Source organism: Haliotis cracherodii, unplaced genomic scaffold (genome assembly GCF_022045235.1).
Source record: "Haliotis cracherodii isolate W230 unplaced genomic scaffold, xgHalCrac1.p SCAF_3, whole genome shotgun sequence".
Classification (NCBI taxonomy): Eukaryota; Metazoa; Mollusca; class Gastropoda; order Lepetellida; family Haliotidae; genus Haliotis; species Haliotis cracherodii.
Genome location: NW_027266286.1, coordinates 5,843,241 through 5,867,830, shown reverse-complemented (window position 1 = coordinate 5,867,830; position 24,590 = coordinate 5,843,241). Strand labels below are relative to the sequence as shown.

Sequence of the window (24,590 nt, the reverse complement as noted above, 5' to 3'; positions counted from 1 at the left end):
GTGGACCAGTCGTCTAAGGTGCCGCGATTCGCTGTGCAGAGTTGCGTCCATTGGACACGCCAGAAACCTATGATTGCTGGTTCGGTTCCCGATTCGTCCCGATTATGTTTCTAGGTTTGTCAGCACCATACCCGTGCTCGTGGGTTTCGCCGAAGTGGTAAACGACTGAGACCTGCATCACTTCGGGCTTACCTCCCACATTTAGCTGACACGCCGTGATATAACTGGAAAATTGTTAAAGCTGCGTTAAACCCAACACACTCAATTATTTACTGATTGTACTGTGCCGATACCTGGGTTAATCTTCAGGCAACAAGACCTTAACTTCACTCCACTTCACTCGCTATGATTATTATCCAGCGTATGATTATGATTATATCTCCATTACATTATGACATATATACCCTAGACCCATACGCCGCTAAAGCTTCGCTGCGGAAGTGACGTCACGATCTCCATGCCCCGTATCCCTGAGCTAGCACAGAATTTCTGTCGCTGGTGAGCTTGTACTAAAATCATTTAAATGGGCTTTTCTTGACGATAGTTCGACCTAGATCTACATTCAAATTATTGGAACGATGACGTGCATCAACCGAGTCAGCCAGTCAGCTCCCGTCGCTTCCTACGACAAGCACAGTGTCCTTTTACGGCAAGTATAGGTTGCTGAAGACCTATTCTGCCCCGGATCTTCGCGGGTTCTATGTTGTATTTGAGACGGTACATAACAACACCAGTCGAGAATTTGTGATACTTCCCCTTGACCGAGGAGAGCCTGTAGCCAATATCGTGTAATTTGATTGGATGGCTATTTAAGTCTCGCATCATTTGAATCTCACAACCAACCGGATATCATACTCTGGATAATGGAGAATAAACGTTCTAGGCTATTGAGCTGGTTCTGCAATCACCGAAACCCCAAGCTTCACTACCGTAGGTAAAACTAAATGAAATAATAAACAACACTGCCACCAGTTCAATAACGTTCTTGCATGGTTGGATGGGATCAATAACTTCTGTTGTGGAATGCTTTGATAACGATGTATGTGGGGGGAAGACCATTTCGGCGCCTCCTTCCCCCCTCCCCCCAAAAGAAGAGAAATGAATAAATTATAAAAATTCCATGCACACCCTGACCTTGATAGGTGATATTTTTTGGACACAAGGACTTAAAATGTAGCGAGGAATAACGTCTTCAACCTATCCACATCCGGAATCCCAAGTGTTTTTGTTTTTTTGAGTCACGTCGAAAATGTAAAACATTATAAACGCCAACAACGGACGCCAACACTTACAGCTGACTGATTCCCGGCGGCGCTCCCGACCTCTTGCAGTACGTGTCCAGTAATGGCATGCTGGGCCGTTTGGGGTAGCGTCCTTCATGACGCATGGCGACCTCGATAAGAGAGGGGTCAAACAGAAACACGGCCCATGACGAACCCTTCCGGAATTTGACGATCTTCCCATATTTCTGATGCAGTTCTTGGAACAAAAGGTTAAGTTTGTCCGGACGAAATTTTCCTGGAACAAAGAAGTAAGTGGGTAATTTTTGCTTAACGCCGCACCAGCAATCTTGCAGCTATTCGCGGCGAAAAAATGTCTAATCTGACCATATTAATGCAAATAAAAGTGATGCTGAGAATCACTAAAACCTCAGTCAGTATCACATTCAAGGGTAAAACTAATTGTTCAGATAAGAGTGAGTGAGTGAGTTGGGTTTAACGCCGCTTTTAACAACATTCCAGTTATATCGCGGCGTGTCAGCTTAATGTGGGAGGAAAGCCCGAAGTGATGCAGGTCTAAGAGGTTTACCACTTCGGTGAAACCCACGAGCACGGGTATGGTGCTGACAAACCTAGAAACATAATCGGGGCGAACCGGGATTCGAACCCACAATCATAGGTTTTTGGCGTGCCCAAGGGACGCAACTCTGCACAGCGAATCGCGGCGCCTTAGACGACTGGGCCACCCGTGCCCCCTGTTCAGATAAGCTATATTTTATCATACATTTTGATTTCTTTAAAATATGTTAAAATCAAGTGATTAGAAGCTGTGTTAAAAAGTTCATATAAGGTATGAACATTAACATAAAAGCGTTGTCTGATGAGTGCAAATACAACACAACCAAGCTAAATGTGCTTGATAGTATTTGGACTATTGCAGGGGATACAAAAAGGTGGATCTTCACCCCTCAATAAGTATGAATGTGTATAATAACTATGGCCAATGCTGTACGCTGTAAAACAACTTCATCATGACGACCGCCTCCGTGGTCTTGTGGTAGAGCGTCCGCCCGGAGAGCGGAAGGTCCGGGGTTCGATTCCCGGGCCGCGTCATACAAAAAGACGTTAAAAGATTGTACTTGTTGTTACCCTGTCTGGCGTTCGGCATTAAGGGGCTCAAACAAGGACTGGGTCGGCTCGGAGTCAGTATACTGTGTCTGAGTGGGGTATTCGTGTTAAACTGCGGCATGGTATCTCAGTGGGCTAGCACTATAAATCGGCAATCAGTCCGGACTAGTACAAGCAGCCACACACACACACATACACGTGCATGCACGTCGCTTTATAAGTGCAATAATCTTGGACGCGACGTTAAACCCCATTTCACCTCACCTCATCATGACGATATAAACCAGAATATGCGTGACCTACAATTAGTGGTTTGATAGCATGAAGTTTGTTCAGTCTTGGTATTTTTTTGCCAGTGATCATTCACATATTGTCTGATGGATGATTTCAGATCAGAATATGGGAGGTTTGTGTTTGAAGGTGGTTTATTAAGAGCGGCTTTTGCTAAAGAATCTCCTTTACAGTTACCATTGAAGACAACATGACTGAGCAGCCAATAAAAAATTATATCTTTTCCAGCTACGGATAAACTGAGATGACACCTTAAAATTTCAGATAAAATGGATGATCCACTTTTTCGGTTTTTGATTGCCTGTAGACAGGACAGACGTTCAGAAAATATGATAAAACTGTCTTTTTAGACTTTTCAATATGTTGCAAAGCTAATAGTATAGCCTGAGCATCTGTCGTAAAAATCGAGCTTCCATCAGTTAGTCGTATTGACTCAGGACAGCTGTTAGTAACAGCTGCAGCTGATACCTTCTCATCAACTTTTGACCATCTGTGTAAATACTGATATATGTGGGGTGGTTGTTTTTCTGTTCATGAAATTCCTGTAGAAAATGCCCCCCCCCCCCCCCCCCCCCCCCTCCCCCCCCCCCCCTCCCACCAACCATGACTCTACCGCCACCGAAATTGTCGAATTCACGTACACAATGTGGGGCAAAACGCCCATTTCAACGACGATAAACACGTTGTCTTCCAACTCGCCGGTGAAGAAGAAATCGTTATTCTTTGCTAAACCACACTAGTCTCCAGTTTCTCAAATTCCAAGGCTGTAAGGTATGGCACCAACGCAAGCGTCGCTGTCGATGGATCTGTTGCAAAACAGGGACGATAACTGGTCTTCTGGGTCGGATTCCAGCCCCGCGAAGATGGTTCCTGACAGTCTGGTCCGATATTCTCCTCAAACCAGGGATTCGTCCTGCAATCTCCGTTGCTGTGACATTGCGATGACGTACGTGGAACAGTCGAATGTAGCGATCCTGTGTAGGGCTGGGACGGTCTGCGGTTAAATTGAACTGTGTGTATTGGTCACAAAGGCGGCAAATGGAGCTGTGGTGGACGTTGAAGTGGCGTGCAACAGAAGACTGCGATTCCCCTCTTTGGATGTTCCGATCGGCAGCGCTGAGTCTCGGCATTTTCAAACTTGAAAAATGTCGACAATTGAATGACAAATTATTGGCTTATGCTTGCCTTTTTATAGCCACTACCACGAGTTACGAATGCCATAACTTGCACGTGCATTTTGCTCTACTGTTTTCCTCCTTTGCGTTTTTAACAAGTGTGAAAACAATGCCGTTTAAGACATTGCAAATGTCTACGTTTTGACGCACTTTTTTGTCGAATATCAGGCCACCTACATTTTCCAATGACATATATCCAGTTCATATACCGGATTTCTTTGTGTAGTCAGGCTCAATGTACTAAATACTACCTGTGCGTTTCTTCTTTTGAAGAGTGTGTATATATACACACACATATATATATTCTAAACGTCGACAGAGCGACTTATTGTGAACACCCTGCCGCGTGAACACTTATGTAAACACTGGGTACTGTCGACATTTGTGTGAACACCAGGTTCTGCCGATATAAGTGAAATAATTTCCACAGCAGCGTTAACCAATGCTCACTGGCTCGTGAATCGTAGTTTCATAGAATGTTTAACAATGACACGTTTACGGGGATTTCAACAAGTATTGTTACAAGATACTTTGTCTGAAAGGTGCAAGGACCTTCCTCCCCATGTACAAAACCCACTTCCAAGCCCCTGGATCGTAACACCGTGCCTCAATACCTATACACAACGTTCCACATTGCATGTCTTGTTGAACTCGGCTGTTATCTAGGCTTCTGACGTATATGAAAAGCGAATGGTATTTTTACCGTGTAATTATATGGCGTCAGTCTGATGAATACATTACCGTCAATGACGCTAACATGCATGCACTTGCGCTCGCGTCGGCCTACTAACACATATACCGACCACAATGCACCTTGACCTGCACACCTCAGAGCTCATCAAGAACCCCAGGTGTTAAATTCTTTGCGAGTGAGTGATGTTTTACGCCGCTTTTAGCAATATCACAGCAATATCACGACGGGGGACACCAGAAATGGGCTTCACACATTGTACCCATGTCGGTAATCGAACTCGGGTCTTCGGCTTGACGAGCGAACGCTTTAACCACTAGGCTACCCGACCGCCCTCAAATTCTTTGCAACATTCAGACAGATCTATATACTCATAACGTATCCAGACATATTGTTAGGTGTATTGTGTGAGTTAGAAACAGGGTTGCGTTGCAGGATGACCCCGCTAGCGTTCATTATAACCCTTTTGCTTAAGCAATTTTGTATTGTGGTACTATTTTAGAGCATTACTGTCAAGGTCATTCAGTGCTTGCGACGGGCACAGTTTCACAGTGAACATCTTGCTGCGTGAACACTAGACTATGTGAACACCGGGCTATGTAAACACGTAATGTGAACACCGGGCTATCTGAACACGTATGTGAACACCCGGTTATGTGAACACGGATGTGAATACTGGGCTATATGAAGACGGATGTGAACAACGGGCTATCTGAACACGTATGTGAACACCCAGTTATGTGAACACGTATGTGAATACCGGGCTATGTGAAGACAGATGTGAACACCGGGCTATCTGAACACCACACTGTGAAGATTTGATCATGGCATGTATATAATGGAAGTCGTTGAGGAGAGGACAAAAGTCTGATGTTTCACAAAATTCCACATCGAAATCGTCATAAACCTTAACGTTTGTTTGTTGTCGCATTCAGGGACCTGTAAATAGTCGAATAAAGACCTGACAAATCAGTGATTGATGTTTTGCCTCCCATAAAGTCAGGACAGACCGTCAGGTCACACAGTCAGGACACACAATCAGGTCACACAGTTAGGACACGCCGTCAGGTCACACAGTCAGGACAGACCGCCAGGTCACACAGTCAGGTCACACAGTCAGGACAGACCGCCAGGTCACACAGTCAGGACAGACCGCCAGGTCACACAGTCAGGGCAGACCGCCATGTCACACAGTCAGGACAGACCGCCAGGTCACACAGTCAGGACAGACCGCCAGGTCACACAGTCAGGACACGCCGTCAGGTCACACAGTCAGGACAAACCGTCAGGTCACACAGTCAGGACACACCGTCAGGTCACACAGTCAGGTCACACAGTCAGGACAGACCGCCAGGTCACACAGTCAGGACACGCCGTCAGGTCACACAGTCAGGACAGACCGTCAGGTCACACAGTCAGGGCACACCGTCAGGTCACACAGTCAGGGCACACCGTCAGGTCACACAGTCAGGACACACGGTCAGGACACACTGTCAGGTCACACGGTCAGGTCACACAGTCAGGACACACAGTCAGGACACACAGTCAGGACAGACCGTCAGGTCACATAGTCGGGGTACACAATCAGGGCACACCTTCAGGTCACACAGTCAGGGCACACCGTCAGGTCACACAGTCAGGACAGACCGTCAGGTCACACAGTCAGGGCACACCGTAGGGTCACACAGTCAAGGCACACCGTCAGGTCACACAGTCAGGACACACAGTCAGGTCACACAGTCAGGTCACAGTCAGGGCACACATGTCAGGTCACTAGGTCAGGGCACACCGTCGGGTTACACAGTCAGGGCACACCGTCGGGTTACACAGTCAGGGCACACCGTCAGGTCACACAGTCAGGACACACCGTCAGGTCACACGGTCAGGACACACCGTCAGGTCACACGGTCAGGACACACCGTCAGGTCACACGGTCAGGACACACAGTCAGGGCACACCGTCAGGACACACGGTCAGGACACACTGTCAGGTCACACGGTCAGGTCACACAGTCAGGACACACAGTCAGGACACACAGTCAGGGCACACCGTCGGGTTACACAGTCAGGACACACAGTCAGGACACACCGTCAGGTCACACAGTCAGGACACACCGTCAGGTCACTAGGTCAGGACACACCGTCAGGTCACTAGGTCGGGACACCCTGTCAGGTCACACGGTCAGGACACACAGTCAGGGCACACAGTCAGGACACACCGTCAGGTCACACGGTCAGGACACACCGTCAGGTCACACAGTCAGGACACACCGTCAGGTCACACAGTCAGGTCACACAGTCAGGTCACACAGTCAGGACACACGGTCAGGACACACTGTCAGGTCACACAGTCAGGACACACCGTCAGGTCACACGGTCAGGACACACAGTCAGGGCACACGGTCAGGACACACCGTCAGGTCACACGGTCAGGACACACCGTCAGGTCACACGGTCAGGACACACAGTCAGGGCACACCGTTAGGTCACATTCAGGGCACACATGTCAGGGGAAATAGTCAGGGCACTCCATCAAGGCACTGTCAGGACAGACCGTCAGGTCACAAAGTCAGGGCACAACGTCAGGGCAGACAGTCGGGACAGAAATCAGGGCACATCGTCAGATCAGACAGTTAGGGGTGACCGTAAGGACACACCATCAGGGCAGACCGTCAGAGAAGAGCGTCATGGCACACAGTAATGGTAGATCGTCAGGTCACAAAGTCAGGGCACTCCATCAGGGCACATAGTCAGGGCACACCGTCGGGGCAGGCCGCCAGGTAACACAGTCAGCAAAATCTAACCACCGACCCTAAGTGTCGCCTCTTACGACTAGCTCAAGTTGACAGGATGGGGTGGGGGGGAGGTGGGTGAGCCGGGGACAGGATTTTGTATTGCACAATATTAAAGTCATGTATTGCACAATAGCTCCTATTTCGTTCAGTCATAACACGTGACTAGAACGTGATTTGTATCTACTCAGCCTTACGAAAGTTATGCGAAACTTGCATCCTATATCCAAAATAGAATGATTTCATTATAAAGAGTAAAAAATATGATGTTATTTTCTGTAACACAAGATGGCAATTGTGACCTTTGCTGAATCCCATCGCCATTCACACAGGACAAGTGCGTCGAGTTCAAATGTCAGCCTGACCTCCTCATGACATATGTATCCGGGTTTTTTAAAAATAATCCTAAAAGAAGAATGATAATGTTCTATTCATCACGCTTGCAATTGAAAAGATGTGAAAATGTCAAAGAGTATTCTAGGTAAAGTTACTGAGACCCAGATGCCTGGTAATATGTGAAAGTTGATTCTCAGATGATTTGACAGTACTGTCTATGGCGTAAAACCATACCACTCACCCACTCACTCACTTAGTTGGGGCTTCCAATATCAATACAAATTATTACCGTGTTTGTCATAGCATGCAAGCTTGGACGTGGGCGCGAATGATGATTTTAACGAAACAACCCACGGGTCGTCAGTTCGGCTTGGCCACGCTAAAGAGCACGTAATCCCCCACGGTAACGCCAACACCATGAAGTGTCATGTTCTTTTCTCCGACAGCATGCTTGCCAGATATCGAGGTAAAAACTAACCTCTCCCTTAAAGTACGCCTGTCAATTTTCTGTTCCAGGTCAATCCATTGGAAAGCTGTTTCGTTATGCATACCCACCCTATCAGCTAGCTAGATGCTGAGAAGGTCACGACCGAACCCTTAAAGTACTTTTGTCTTGTTTTCTGTCTGAGACGAACTGACTGCAACGGGCTATTTCAGTGGTATTGAGCGACACGTACTTGGGATGTCCCTGTGGGCTTCAAGAATAGCGCTCTCCGGGAGTCGTGATGATGGTTACAAATCACTGCAGTTTCTTTACAGTACACCGATGCCTTAAACGGACGGGTCTGATGAGTTTGGGATGATAGAATATCAATTGACTACAGTGGAACCTTATCAGACGATACTGTTAATCCGGAAAATGTCAGATATGTGACGCACATTAATTATTACGTTAAAACGATTTGGATCTTCATATGGGGTTTAAAACTGATATGTGGTATGGTTCATTGTTTGCGCCCGCGTTGATGTGTGCGAATTGGTGGATCCTTGAGCCAAGTGGATTTCTAGTTATACCAGGATCCGCTGATTGTAAATTCGGAATAAATATTTGCGTCATTCCACAGTCTCCAAAGAGGTGAAGGTCTATGACCTGCGTCATGTTTAACTTCTCTCCAACACACATCTGACAACCCGTCGTCTAGCTGAAATACTGTTAGAAGCGGCGTTAAACACAACGCAGCTGCCAAAGTTTTGGCACTCGATTGGTCTTTCAGATCCTGTCCCGCGTTGTGAGAAACCCCTAAAGGTCATTCACCTCTCACGCATCTATTCATGATCTATCACCGTGCACAGACAATCAGTGGTAGACATTGATCAGCGGTAGACCAATGGCGTCCCGACAGGTTATCGTGCTTGGAGGGTGAGTAGTCTAAAGAACGAATGAGTATGGTTTTACGCCGCTGTCAGCAATATTCCAGCAATATCACGGTGGGGGACACCAGGAATGGGCTTCACGCATTGTGTCCATGTCGGGAATCGAACCCAGGTCTTCGGCGTGACGAGCGAACACTTGAACCACTAGGCTACCCAACCGCCCCTGCCGTCTAAAGATGTAGAACAACGAAGATCAATGCTATTCTGGCATTGGAATTTTTGAAACCAATTCATGATCACAATACTATGTCGTATGTTTACCAGTACATGTTTGTTTGTTATTCAACGCCATTCGACAACATTCAGCAACAGGAAGTCGGCCTGTGTAAATAATCAAGTACAAACAAACAAGTGATTGATATAATGAGCAACGCCCCACGCCACCGGTATACGTTGACACGCGACTGGTTATGTCTCCGAGTCGAACCGTTATGTCTGTTGGGACTTGGGAATACCCGCTGAGTCTGTTATGGATTGCAACAAACAGTATCGTAAAAGTGCATGCTGTGTTACTGAGTGATGGATTGTGAGTTCGTGTTTGGGTGAGGTCTTGCGAGGATGACTGCTTGAGTGGGTGAGGTCTTGCGAGGATGACTGCGTGAGTGGATGAGTTCCTGAGTGGGTGTGAGTTTGTGTGGGTGAGTTAGTGAGTAGATGAGTTCCTAAGTGGGTGAGTGTTTCGTGAGCTGCTTTTGGCAATATCACACCGAGTATACAAAATAGAGCCTCACTTAAAGTTTGTTTGTTTGTTGTTGTTTAACGCCGCATTCAGCAATATTTCAGTTATATGACGGCGGTCTGTCAATAATCGAGTCTGGACCAGACAATCCAGTGATTGACATCATGAGCATCGATCCACGCAAATGGGAGACGTCACTTAAAGTACCCTTGTAGGGAATCGAACCCGGATGTTCGGCGTGAATAGCGAACGCTTTAACTACTAGACTATCCAACATCCCTTTCATGTATGCAACATGAGAGATGAATGTGAGCTCGAAAACAGTTGCACTGCAAAACTGGAAGTCTTTATAAAATGTCAGACGTTGGACAAGAAACACTTTTGTGCATATAAAATGGTATTTTGATTTATTTAAACCAGAACTTCCCAACAACAAATAAAAACACTCATATGTGCCGCATTCAAAGTCGAATGTAAAATGTCAGTCCTATGCTAATGAGACTCCCAAAGGATCACACCATCTGTCATAACTTTAGCACGAGGGATGAGGGATGCTTACTTTACGATGTGCACCAAATCACGTGATTAAAAACATGAAAAGATTTGGAAAATATCTGTTCACGCCGCGTTGGTGGTACACATTATATGCAAATCCGGTAAACGACCGAAATCTTGACGGCAGTTTACGAACCGGATGTTTATTTCATTATGCGATTTTGATTAGACTATGCATAGACTCGTTAGTCCAGCCAAAATATAGCTCCATAATACTGGCTAAGTTCGACAATATAGTCAGTTAATTCCCTGGCATAGGGAAGATGTCGTTTTTTTACGACAGGCATGGATCGCTAAAGACCAGTTCTAACCCGGAGTAAGTATTTGACTTATACAATACCCCAGCTATATTGTGGGGTATATCAAGAATGCGCTTCACGCATTTTACCCATATGGGGAATCGAACACAAATCTTCGGTGTGTTAGGTGAACGCCTTCACCACGAGGCGAACCATTACTCGTGTGTGAGTGAGTGAGTATGGTTTTACGCCGCTTAGAAATACTCCATCAATATAACGGCGGGGGACACCACAAATGGACTTCACACATTGTACCCATGTCGAGAATCGAACCCGGGTGTTCGGCGTGACGATCGAGCGCTTTAACCACTAGGCTGCCCGACCGCCCCTACTCGTGTGTGAACCGGGAAAACAAGCCCATGGGGTTTTGGGCCTTATCAGTCTTCACCAAGCACATGTAAGGGGATGGTACACACTACAACTGTGGGGATAAATATGCATGATCAAAGACTCCCGGGGGTGCGGCTTCGACCTGGTCCCCAGATTAAATGGATCAGATTTGGCTCCTTGAGTGCAAATGCACCCGGACGGTTTATATACCGTTACTCATAATATCAATCAATGGAACTCAATGGATTACTTCGAGACCGAATCAAATCGCAGTACAGAAAACTACGGTTACAACGAACTCAAAAGGACTACTAACTTTAGTTCGTTATAACCGTAATTCGTTATAAGCATATATACAGCATAACTACAGCAAATAGTCGGGACTAAAAGGTTAGTTCGTTATATCCGTCAGTTCGTTAAAAGCGTGTTCGTTATAACCGTAGTTTACTGTAATTGTTTTACGCCGCCTTTAACAATACTTCTATAATGACGACGGGCGACTCAAGAAATTGGCTTAGTACCTTATACTCATGCGGGAATTGAACCCGGGTGATGAGTGAACACTTTAACCACTATGCGACCCCACCGCCCGCTCTGGAGGTATGAGTGGATAAACCTAGGTCAAGATGGGGGCGAATCTTGGATTCGAACCAAGGAAACGAGGAGCATAAGGGACGCAACTCTGCAGTTTCCGGGCCTCAAACAACAGTACCACCTGTGCTCCAGTTAGACCTGGACGAAATGTTGTGATTAAACCGACCAAGGTAAAACTGAACTTGAACCCGGCACTGAAACTGGGCTGTGGATAAAATATTCAGGGACGCAATTACAGTTGGTCCGCAGTCGGGATTAATTACTTCAACCCACCGGCACTCCCACATAGGAACTAGTTTCATTATTAAAATTTGACATCTTCAACGGAAGCAGATATATAGATCACGATTCCGCTAGCTCCAGGGACGTTTAGTTGGACCTACATAAGCAGTGTAGGTATAACACTGTTATAACATTATAACGATGACCTCGGAAACTTGGAATTAATTTCAAAAACTGATGAGTCAATCACACCACTTATACTCAAACATCTTAGAAACGCAACTGCCATTATTTTATAAAACCAGACTGAAACAGGAGACATATTTTTAGGCGTTGGTTGCGTTTTTTAAAATTTGGCGAGAATATTATGTGACACGATCATATCACTATGGTTCAAAATTAACGTCCCAGACCCAAGTGAGCTTTAATGTTATAATGGCGGGGGTGACACTAAGACATATGAGATTAAAACCCGATTCGTCGGCACAACAAGCGCTAGCTTTAACTATACACCACCCCACCGTACAATACATGTACATGTTGTTTGTTTGTTGTTTAACGCCGCACTCGTGTGGTATAATTGAAATATGTCCCACGGCAACGTTAAACTACTCTCACTGACATGCTGTGATATAACTGAAATATGTCCCACGGCAACGTTAAACTACTCTCACTGACATGCTGTGATATAACTGAAATATGTCCCACAGCAACGTTAAACTACTCTCACCGACATGCTGTGATATAACTGATATATGTCCCACAGCAACGTTAAACCATACTCACTGACATGCTGGGATGTAACTGAAATATGTCCCACAGCAACGTTAAACTACTCTCACTGACATGCTGTGATATAACTGAAATATGTCCCACAGCAACGTTAAACTACTCTCACCGACATGCTGTGATATAACTGAAATATGTCCCACAGCAACGTTAGACCATACTCACTGACATGCTGTGATATAACTGAAATATGTCCCACAGCAACGTTAAACCACTCTCACTGACATGCTGTGATATAACTGAAATATGTCTCCCCAGCAACGTTAAACCACTCTCACTGACATGCTGTGATATAACTGAAATATGTCCCCCAGCAACGTTAGACCATACTCACTGACATGCTGTGATATAACTGAAATATGTCCCACAGCAACGTTAAACCATACTCACTGAAATGCTGTGATATAACTGAAATATGTCCCCCAGGAACGTTAAACCATACTCACTGAAATGCTGTGATATAACTGAAATATGTCCCCCCAGCAACGTTAAACCACTCTCACTGACATGCTGTGATATAACTGAAATATGTCCCACAGCAACGTTAAACCACACTCACTGAAATGCTGTGATATAACTGAAATATGTCCCCCAGGAACGTTAAACCATACTCACTGAAATGCTGTGATATAACTGAAATATGTCCCCCAGGAACGTTAAACCATACTCACTGAAATGCTGTGATATAACTGAACTTTGTCCCCCAGCAACGTAAAACCATACTCACTGACAGTTGAATTGTAGTTTTATTAAATGTTTAACAAAGACATGTTAACGGTGATTTCAGCAAGTATTGTAACAAGATATTTCGTCTGGTGTTACGACCTACCTCCCCATGTACAAAAACCCACTTCCAACCCACTGGATCGTAACACCGTGCCTCAATACCTATACACAACGTTCCACATTGCATGTCTTGTTGAACTCGGCTGTTATCTAGGCTTCTGACGTATATGAAAAGCGAATGGTATTTTTACCGTGTAATTATATGGCGTCAGTTTGATGAATACATTACCGTCAATGACGCTAACATGCATGCACTTGCGCTCGCGTCGTCCTACTAACACATATACCGACCACAATGCACCTTGACATGCACACCTCAGAGCTCATCAAGAACCCCAGGTGTTAAATTCTTTGCGAGTGAGTGAGGTTTTACGCCGCTTTTAGCAATATTCCAGCTATATCACGACGGGGGACACCAGAAATGGGCTTCACACAATTTACCCATGTCGGGAATCGAACGGCGTGACGAGCGAAAGCTTCAACCACAGGCTACCCGACCGCCCTCAAATTCTTTGCAACATTCAGACAGATCTATATACTCATAATGTATCCAGACATATTGTTAGGTGCATTGTGTGAGTTAGACAAGTATTGTGTTGTAGGACTACACCGATAGCGTTCATTATACCCTTTTGCAACTCCATGACGTTTGTGTAGTGCAATTCTTTTTTTACTATTTTAAAACGTTACAAAGTCAGCCAGTCGCTGTTTACGAGGCATAGTTTCACTTGCCCCGAAGCTACTTTTAGGAATTGTTATAACACAATTGTTGAACTATTAAAGACTTAATTGTTGAACTAATTGTGAGAGGTTCTTTTGTCATGGAGTCACGTGATATCGGGGGATTACGCAAAGGCCCTAGATCTTCAGGTGAAGGATAGAGGGAGGTCCACAGTTGGACGTGCGACAGCGATAACCATAAAAGACTGTATGATTCATATGTGAGAACAACATGGCGCAATGTATATGTGAGAACAAGGTGTAATGTATATGTGAGAACATGGGTAATGTATATGGGGTGGTCTATATGTGAAAACATGGGGTAATGTACATGTGAGAACAAGGGGTAATGTATATGTGAGAACAAGATATAATGTATATATGAGAACATGGGTAATGTATATGTGAGAACATGGGGTAATGTATATGTGAGAACATGGCGTAATGTATATGTGAGAACAAGGGGTAATGTGTATGTGAGAACATGGGTAATGTATATATGAGAACATGGGTAATGTATATGTGAGAAAATGGGGTAATGTATATGTGAGAACATGGTGTAATGTATATGTGAGAACAAGATGTAATGTATATGTGAGAACAAGATGTAATGTATATGTGAGAACAAGATATAATGCATATATGAGAACATGGGGTAATGTATATGTGAGAACAAGGGGTAATGTATATGTGAGAACATGGGGTAATGAATATGTGAGAACATGGGGTAATGTATATGTGAGAACATGGCTAATGTGTATGTGAGAACACGGGGTAATGTATATGTGAGAACATGGCGTAATGTATATGTGAGAACATGGTGTAATGTATATGTGAGAACATGGGATAATGTATATGTGAGAACACGGGGTAATGTATATGTGAGAAAATGGGATAATGTATATGTGAGAACATGGCTAATGTGTATGTGAGAACATGTAGGTAATGTATATGTGAGAACATGGGGTAATGTATATGTGAGAACATGGGATAATGTATATGTGAGAACATGGCGTAATGTATATGTGAGAACATGGGTAATGTATATGTGAGAACATGGGTAATGTATATGTGAGAACATGGGATAATGTATATGTGAGAACATGGCTAATGTGTATGTGAGAACATGGGTAATGTATATGTGAGAACATGGGCTGATGTGTATGTGAGAACATGGGGTAATGTATATGTGAGAATATGGGGTAACGTATATGTGAGAACATCGGCTGATGTGTATGTGAGAACATGTAGGTAATGTATATGTGAGAACATGGGTAATGTATATGTGGGAACATGGGCTGATGTGTATGTGAGAACATGTAGGTAATGTATATGTGAGAACATGGGTAATGTATATGTGAGAACATGGGCTAATGTGTATGTGAGAACATGTAGGTAATGTATATGTGAGAACATGGGTAATGTATATGTGAGAACATGGCTAATGTGTATGTGAGAAAAAGGTGTAATGTATATGTGAGAATATGGCGTAATGTATATGTGAGAATATGGCGTAATGTATATGTGAGAACATGGGGTAATGTGTATGTGAGAACATGGGTAATGTATATGTGAGAACATGGGCTGATGTGTATGTGAGAACATGGGGTAATGTATATGTGAGAATATGGGGTAACGTATATGTGAGAACATGGGCTGATGTGTATGTGAGAACATGTAGGTAATGTATATGTGAGAACATGGGTAATGTATATGTGAGAACATGGGCTGATGTGTATGTGAGAACATGTAGGTAATGTATATGTGAGAACATGGGTAATGTATATGTGAGAACATGGGCTAATGTGTATGTGAGAACATGTAGGTAATGTATATGTGAGAACATGGGTAATGTATATGTGAGAACATGGCTAATGTGTACGTGAGAAAAAGGTGTAATGTATATGTGAGAATATGGCGTAATGTATATGTGAGAACATGGGGTAATGTATATGTGAGAACACGGGGAATTTATATGTGAGAACATATTTTGGTCTGAATCAGAACGCAACCTAGTCTTCGTAATAGTTTTTTTGTGAAGAATGATTACGCGACAACATGTTTTCTTTCCAATAGCGACTGTGTAGGCATGGCGATTAATTTTCCAGTCATCTGGAAGCCAAGAATATATCTATAGGATAATCACTGTAATATTGTGTTAGCAAATCGCGTGCAAACGTAGACCCATACATCTGTATCAATCGACTATCCTCCACAGAACAAATTCCGATCCATTTACAGTTCAAAAAGCCCCACTTGTAGAGCAGCGACGATGACAAAACAAGACGAGAACACACCACTGATACTCTTTTAAGGCACCAATCATTTATAATCTTCCGTGATTGAAATACGAAGAAGGAAGTCCTCAATCATTTGGACAGGACCATTCAAAACCTTCACTGTAAAACTCTAAAAACAACTTGACAGTGTTTAACACGTGCGTCAGTGCACGCGTGTGATTCACGTCACTAGTCATTTTGCCATGGACTCGTTGAGGTGGACGATGATGTCCTTTCGCTGACGGGGCCGTCATGGGGATGTTGGACACGAACGCGATGCTGCTCAAAACGTTGAAGAAATTGTGTTTGTTTAACGTCCCACTCAGCAATAATCAAGGATGTCTATTAATATTGGAGTGAAACCAGTGACTGATATTATGAGCAGTGATCCTCGACTTCGCGATAGCATTACACGCAATCTGAGAAGTGTGACCACCCGATCCGTTTAGTCTCCTCGAACGTCAAGCACTTGTTGTTAGGGAGCCTTTCCTTATCCACAATTCCGTGTAGGCTGGACATAAGTGACGAAACGAACGGTCGTGCAACGAGAAAGTTTGTAAATATATATTGTCAATGCAAGAGAATAACCAGTCTGTATTATCCACAAAAAAACCAGATTCCACTTGGAGTAAAACAATGGTTTCATAATGATTGTAAACAGGCTAGAAAAAATAGGAAATATGAACTGGAAAAATTACCGGTCTAGATTATCCGCCGGAACAGACGAAAACCACGGGTTTGAAAAAGAACATGCTTTGGTTTCGGCAACAAGTGTGTGGCTAAAAGAGTTACAAAGACTATGAAAGAAAACTAAAAACATGTAGAAAGTCAATATGTATATATTTTATTGGAGTACATTAGAGTACAACTGTCCATGCTATCCAAACAAAAACCTTCCCACCGACTGAGTCACAAAGACACATGACAAGTTTCACAATATCACTGTCACAGCACTTGTTCAACATGACTATAAAATCTCTGAAGGCACATTCCAAACCAACTTATTACCGAGTATGTTCACAATGTGCATTAACGCACGCCTGAACACGCCGACGCATCGATGACGTCCAACGTCGGACGACGTGGGGGTAATCTGCTGCCATTCCTCAAGGAGACATTGTTCCAGTTCTTGGCCGGTGGCTTGTGCCGCGGTCGTCTTCTGATCTGGTGGTCAAGGTGATCCCATAAATGTTCGGAAGGGGTTCATATCAGGAGAATATGCCGGCCTTGGTAAAACGTTCTGTGGAAAGTTCTGTGTGAGCCTTGCCGTGGAAGCTAATGCCACGTGGGGACTCCTGAATGAAGGATGCACAATGGGTCTCAAAACGTCATCCCGATATCTCTGGATATTTAGGTGTCCTTTATAATTACGAGCCTCGTTTAGACATCGCCTTTAGATACCCCCACAGACCGCCTTCCAATGATTGAAATTGAACACAATTTAGCGATAAACATTCATCTGCTCGTCTGAATACTCGCTGCCGACCATCATTTGTGTACAAGCAATATATATTCTCATCGGAGAACATGACGCGTGCAGGTCTCGCACTTGCCAACGTCGAACTCGCCTTGCCCGTGTTAGCCTGTTACGTCAGTGTTGACGCTGTAGGGTCGACGTGCTCTGAAACCACGTTCTCTTAATCTCCAACATACTGTCTGTCGACTGACCCTGTGGCGGTTGCCGTCGCTGTGATGAAGCGGTTTCGGTGATGAAGCCAGGATGTGATGGTCTTAAATGGGCGTGGTCACCGGTGGTCTTCCGCTTTTATGCCTGTCTGATGTCTGTGCTGTCTGATGTCTGTGCTGTCTGATGTCTGTGCTGTCTGAAGTCTGTGCTGTCTGTTGTAAACGTTGCATCAATCTGGTAATGGTTACACGATGCACCCAAACGTTCTTCCAATGGCCGCGTGCTTGGCTCATTGTTACGCCATACCAACGGCTCTCTCTTTCTGTATAGCGGTTGAACGTAGCATATTTTCTTAGTGTTTTCGGTGGATAACGTGCCTTGTCACCAGTTTTAAACAGTGGCTTAACACGTGCATTTCGTTCTACGTATTGTCAATTTTCCCTGTTTTTTGTCACCGAATACATTTGGTAGTATTCGTGCAACATATTAGTCTTAATTGATTTTTGTAAGTTATCAAAATAGAGGAAAATATTTTAGTTGGTATACTTTCTATTAGATATTTAGTTTATTTAAATGATTACGTCGCATTGATAAAAAATTCAGCTATACATATTCTATATATAGATTGAAATAATAAAACATAAATTCAATCACAGTTCATATACAACACCAATCAGATAAAAGTCAAACAGTTCAGCATATGAATAACAGTAATTATGATTACAAATACCGGCTATAATCCAGCAGCAACCAAACCAACCACATGTTATCAGGGTGTTTGTCAAGCTTGACAACTGACATTGTATATAGAGCCGAGGTCAATGTGCACCCAGTTGTGTTACATTTGTTATAGCATTATAGTATTGTATATGTGTTTATCTTTTGCGTGTGGATGTTTTGTGGTCCTGTCGCCTTAAGCATCGCAATTCGCTTCGCACAGTTGCCTCCCTTAGGCGTGCAAAAACATATGACCGTAGGTTGAGCAGCACTTCGTTCTGATCACTCACTCACTCATTCACTCACAGGTGAACTACCCGTGATGATCCGGGTTAGAAAAGGTCTTCAGCAACCCATGCTTGCCCTAACAGGCGACTATGCTTGTCGTAAGAGGCGACTAACGGGATCGTGCGGCCAGGCTCGCTGACCCCAATCCCAATTGCGTAGATCGATGCTCATGATGTCGATCATTTGATTGTCTAGTCCATGCTTGCCGTGAAGATCCGGGGTAGAATAGGTCTTCAGCAACCCATGCTTGCCGTAAAAAGCGACGATGCTTGTCGTAAGAGGCGACTAACGGGATCGGGTGGTCAGGCCCGCTGACTTAGTTGATGCATGTTATTGTATTCCAAGTGGATCGATACTCATGATGTCAATAACTGGACTGTCTGTGTCCAGACTCGATTACTTACCGACCGCCGTCATACAGCTGGAATATTGCTGAGTGTGGCGTTAAACAACAACAAACTAACAAACAAACGTGTGAACTACTTGAAGTTCTTATCGCTCACCTTTAGATCGGTGTATCTATGCATGTACAGCGAATCAACTAGCGTAGGCTGATACAATTAGTAATAATCGAATCAAGATGAAATATAAACGACAAAGCCACTACTCACCGAAAGGCCGGAACATGAAGGCGGGTCCGATATACGGCAGGGCGCGTATTCCACTGGGGCCGGGGATAGCCTCAAGGGATTTACTGTTTTCAGTGCGAATGTTCACAGGGTGCGCTGTTGCCACGTGCGCTGCACGTGCAGTGCTCAACTTTGAACTCATGAAACTGGCGATTTGCTTTTTCATTGTGTTCTGCAAAGACAAGAACAATATTGATCAGAAACTTCATAACCTGATTCAACCAAAAAAAAAATGGTCAAATGTTAGCAGAGGTTCTAACAGTATCATATAATTGCCCTACGATTTTCTCGTCATTCCTGTTCGCGACCTTATCGTAAGTTAAGTGAGTGAATTAGTTTTATCGCCGCCTTGTACAGTATTGTGCCAACAGGTCTTCATCATAATATTAGCAAAGCTTGTATTCGAAATGACCAGAACATCCTAGCATGGCCGAGAGGGCGCACCTCGTTCCTCATAAGGGGTGGGGTGGGGGTGGGGTGGGACGGAGCTGTTCTGTAACGTCATGCCATGTTCAACCAATCTTACAACATAAGTATCCCGAAGGCTACAAATACAAACTTTTAACATACGTTGCAATCCTTTGAAAGCATGTTGAGTGATCGACTGTTGTCACACAAAAAATAACTTTTATCTTTCTTCAAAAAGAAGTAATGTTTTAATATGAGGTTCGTGAATATTAACATTTCTCTGATTTTATCGAAAGAGTTACTTTCCTTGGCTTAACGATGTCGCAATCGTTGCTCCCGAGTTTGAAACAGCTGCCTCCTGAGAAAATAGGGCCTCGTGGCCTTCCTCTTTTGAAAATGGGCTACTGATGAGAAATATGGCTATGTAAGCTGATGAAGTAATGATGAGGGCAGCTGCGTGAAGCCAATGCTTGTCATTTGGGGTGTAGGAGTGGGGGTGGGACGTTGCGTGGGACTCGCTTATTTACAGACTGCCGTCATATAAGTTATTGCGATAAACACCAGAAACTCAAACAAATTTTAGTTGTTAGGAACATACTACCACAGATGTCAACCCAGGATACCGTATGTTATGTTGTTGCCTAGAGACGTGTATATCATGCATATCTCTTGTGGACACATTTTATCACAGACCCGTGAAGATTCTTGGGTAGAATATGGCCAACTTGCACAAAGCCATCTTAGCGCTAAGATGATCTAAATTCCCATACTTTAACATAGGCTAACAAGAGTCTTAGCGCTAAGATCGTTTTGTGCAAGTGGAACCAGGTCTTCAGCCATTCACACTTGCCATACAAGGCTCGCTGACTTGGTTGATGCATGTCATCGATCCCAATTGCGTGGATCGATGCTCATGATGTCAATCACTGGATTGTCTGGTCCAGACTTGATTATTTACATACCCCCGTCATATCACACAGCCTGACCCCTGTCACACAGCCTGACCCCTGTCACGCAGCCTGACCCCTGTCACGCAGCCTGACCCCTGTCACACGGCCTGACCCCTGTCACACGGCCTGACCCCTGTCACACGGCCTGACCCCTGTCACACGGCCTGACTCCTGTCACGCAGCCTGACCCCTGTCACGCAGCCTGACCTCTGTCACACGGCCTGACCCCTGTCACACAGTCTGACCCCTGTCACACAGCCTGACCCCTGTCACACAGTCTGACCCCTGTCACACAGAGTGAAGCCTGTTCTGACATGGAATCACAACACGGATCAAAAGCAAGAGAACAACGAATAAGGCCTGAAACATATGTACGTTTCCATGCAGCCGACGTAACACGAGGGCACACCAAGGTATCGTGCACTTTAACGACTAATATCAGCTGACTGCTAAAGCCATTCGCTTCTGACATTTCAACAAGTGCTGTCGATGACAGTACTTCGTAGTTGCATGAATGATTTATCATTGGAAAGGTCTCATGTTCTTCAGTGGGTGGGGGTGTTGAGGTGTGGGGTGTTGTTTTCAACATGGCTGCCGTGCGGCCATGTTTAAATTCTGAAGCATATATTGCGACTGCACTCCTATGATCATCAATGGCGTTTCAGAAGCGATGCGGGGGCGGTCGGGTAGTCTAGCGGTTAAAGCGTTCGCTGGTAACGCCGAAGACCCGGGTTCGATTCCCGACATGGGTACAATGTGTCAAGCCCATTTCTGGTGACCCCCGCCGTGATATTGCCAGAATATTGCTAAAAGCGACGCAAAATCAGACTCACTCATTCAGAAGCGATGCCGATGTATGTGATTCGAGATTCCATGAAACTCCGGCTCGAGTGAGCTACAAGGAAGATCTCAATCGTCGATGGAACTTAGCGGACACATAAATTTAGATATATAGATCACCAAATTATGACATATAAGATCATAACAACACGAGGTTTCTGTGAAGATACTTTAGGACGTGCCAAAATCTCACCTTTTAAAGAATAAACCACAACCAGGTAAATAACACTGTCCTTGACCTTGAGTCGAGGTTCTTTTAACGCCTTTTTTACAATCTTGCCGGTCTAGAGCTAAAACCAGATAGCACTTAGGGACAGATGTTGCAACTTCAAGTATGATAAAGCCTTTGATATGACAAATAGCCCAACCCGTCCACACGCTACATCAACACATGAACACAATCCTCAATTCGTAACTGCCAAATACTCCAATCCAGTTCATATCTGCACAATAAAACATACACGAGTACATACAACACAGGTACACATGTACCCATGCATGAACAAACTGGTCGATTATAGGCGCACCCCGTGAACCGGGGTAATTTTAAGTGTGGATTGTATTCACCTTTGACCTCCAATTGAGAAATTTGACTACAAATTCGGATTCCATCATTACCTAACGCGGAGGGGGTGGGGGCGGGTGGGGGTGGCGGAAACCTTCGAGTAAAAACACAATTTTTTTAAAAATTAGCTGGAGCTCTGCAGATTAATGACTCCTATACGCATGGGCGCATTGGTAAAACAGTTAGACTGAAACGACCGAATTAATTTAGGGGATGCATCACTCAAGCAGCCACAGTCCCTTTACCTGTCTCGAATAGATTAATTAAATTAATTTTTGAATTAAATTAGTGGTAAGGAGAGTAGCCGCGCAGCGACCTACATCGCCCATTCACGTTTGGAGAGACGTGATACACTATCCGACAGGTCATGGAAAGTGGGCCGCGAAATACCTTTCGCAATGTATTACAGGCAAGGATGTTTTAAGATGGCTTCGATGTTGACAATGAAGCTCTACTGCCATTGTGAGAAGGCGTCGGGGTTTATGCATATATATATATACCTGGTGCATCACGTATCGTCAAGCCAAAACAAAAAACAACACTTATTGCACAAATACTCACTCCTTCACCCTGCGTCGTCACTGATAGTATCACTAGTGTTTCAGAGTTTGTTTCAACCGATTTGGAAACTAAGAGGGCATAATAAAATATATTGTTCATTCTGTAGAGTTTGTTTGAACCGATTTGGAAACTAAGAGGGCATAATAAAATATATTGTTCATTCTGTAGGGAAATGTGTTCTTTATACCTCAAGATAACTTATGTATTTTTTAAGTGTTAATGTTATTACTTTCAAATGTTCTTGATGAATTACGAATGATTAATACGCCACCTATAGGACGACTTCTGCCATATTATGGCGATGAACATCGAAATATGATTCAGACATTGTGGGGAATCCATAGTCTGTCATACAGACCCTGAAACAAATATATCCAATACAGCACATACAAATTTATAATGTTTGGCAAGTCTAGATTACTGCTGTATGAAAATGAAGAAAGTCTCTGGGCTCCTTTTTATTATATTTTATAACTATAATTTAACAACTGTTTTTTTCTGTAAAATATGTTCATTTCAGAGACTAGATGTCAGTCTAGGGAATCGAATGCGGGTACCGATTTCCCTCAAAATAAGTATAAACATAATAATAATCAAACCTTGGATTGGAGGAGATTGTTGTGAAAGACGTGAGTGAGTTAATCCGACAGTGTTATCCAGACGACGTCGCGAGCCAAAGATCTACAACGTCACGTGACTATTTCCGCCAATAGGAATAGAGCCGGAAACGGGGTATGGCGACACTCCAATCCAGCCAGGCCAACATTGACATTCATGCGCTTCCAGCTGATCAAAGATTTACATAAACTGTGTTACCAGCGAACAAGATTGTGAAACCCACTTCTGACACACCAAAGGTATACAGGGTGATCCCTTGGCGACGTGACACGTAGTGCATTGCGACATTTCCCACTTCCGGCAAACTGACATGCAGCCGTGGACAGGTAACGTGTCAGAGCGTCAAGTATATGGCGTTGGGGTTTACAGACTGATAGTGATTTATTTAAACAGAAAGCCTTTTAAGATGACCTCGTGTTTCTCACGCTGTCACGGCATGGAAGTCGGGGAGGGGCGAGGGATGTAATGTCGAAAACTAATCCCTATCAATGCGCCTTGAGCATTTACTGGGGAATTGCAGCTTTCTTTAGTCACCGCATAACTAGACACGCAAACTCTATACATGATATTTACGCATTCCTGCGGCCGGAGTCCTCGTAAGGGAAATCCCACAGTGTTTTTTTTCACGGTCGTGTGAGCAAGAGAAAAGGATCTGGGTACACCAACCCGACCATGTAGCAAGTACTCGCGACCTTGTCAACACACTATTTGTTTACACCAAGGCCAGTGATGGTTATTAAGTTTTTAGTAGTCTGACGCAACCGTTGTCTCCTCATTTCTGTTAACCAGGGTTTAACCTGATGTAGCCAGTGTTAATCAAGGATTGTGACAAAACCCGATACAAAACTCATAAAATACAACTTTATAAATCATACAAAATGGCTGCCAAAAGGAGAGTGAGTGAGTGTGGTTGTACGCCGCTTTTAGCAATATTCCAGCAATATCACGCCGGGGGACACCAGAATTGGGCTTCACACATTGTTCCCATGTCGGGAATCGAACCCGGTCTTTGGCGTGACGAGCGAACTCTTTAACCACTAGGCTACCCGACCGCCCTCAAGAGAATGAGAAACACAACAGCCATTTGTAGTGCTCTAACACACAACTATCAGAGCTTAACAAGTCTTG

General features: G+C 44.2%; 1 protein-coding gene across 2 annotated transcripts in view; it reads right to left on the bottom strand.

Moving 5' to 3' along the window:
* The window catches only part of LOC139474490 (probable cytochrome P450 49a1), a 64,872-nt gene that overhangs the window by 15,507 nt on the left and 24,775 nt on the right, over positions 1-24,590 (bottom strand). For both annotated transcript variants that reach the window (XM_071257534.1, XM_071257535.1), the window contains exons 2-3: positions 19,503-19,692; positions 1,293-1,518 (exon numbers count right to left, since the gene is read on the bottom strand). In XM_071257534.1, the coding sequence (XP_071113635.1) occupies positions 1,293-1,518; positions 19,503-19,692 (416 nt within the window). The remainder of the gene's footprint in view (positions 1-1,292; positions 1,519-19,502; positions 19,693-24,590) is intronic.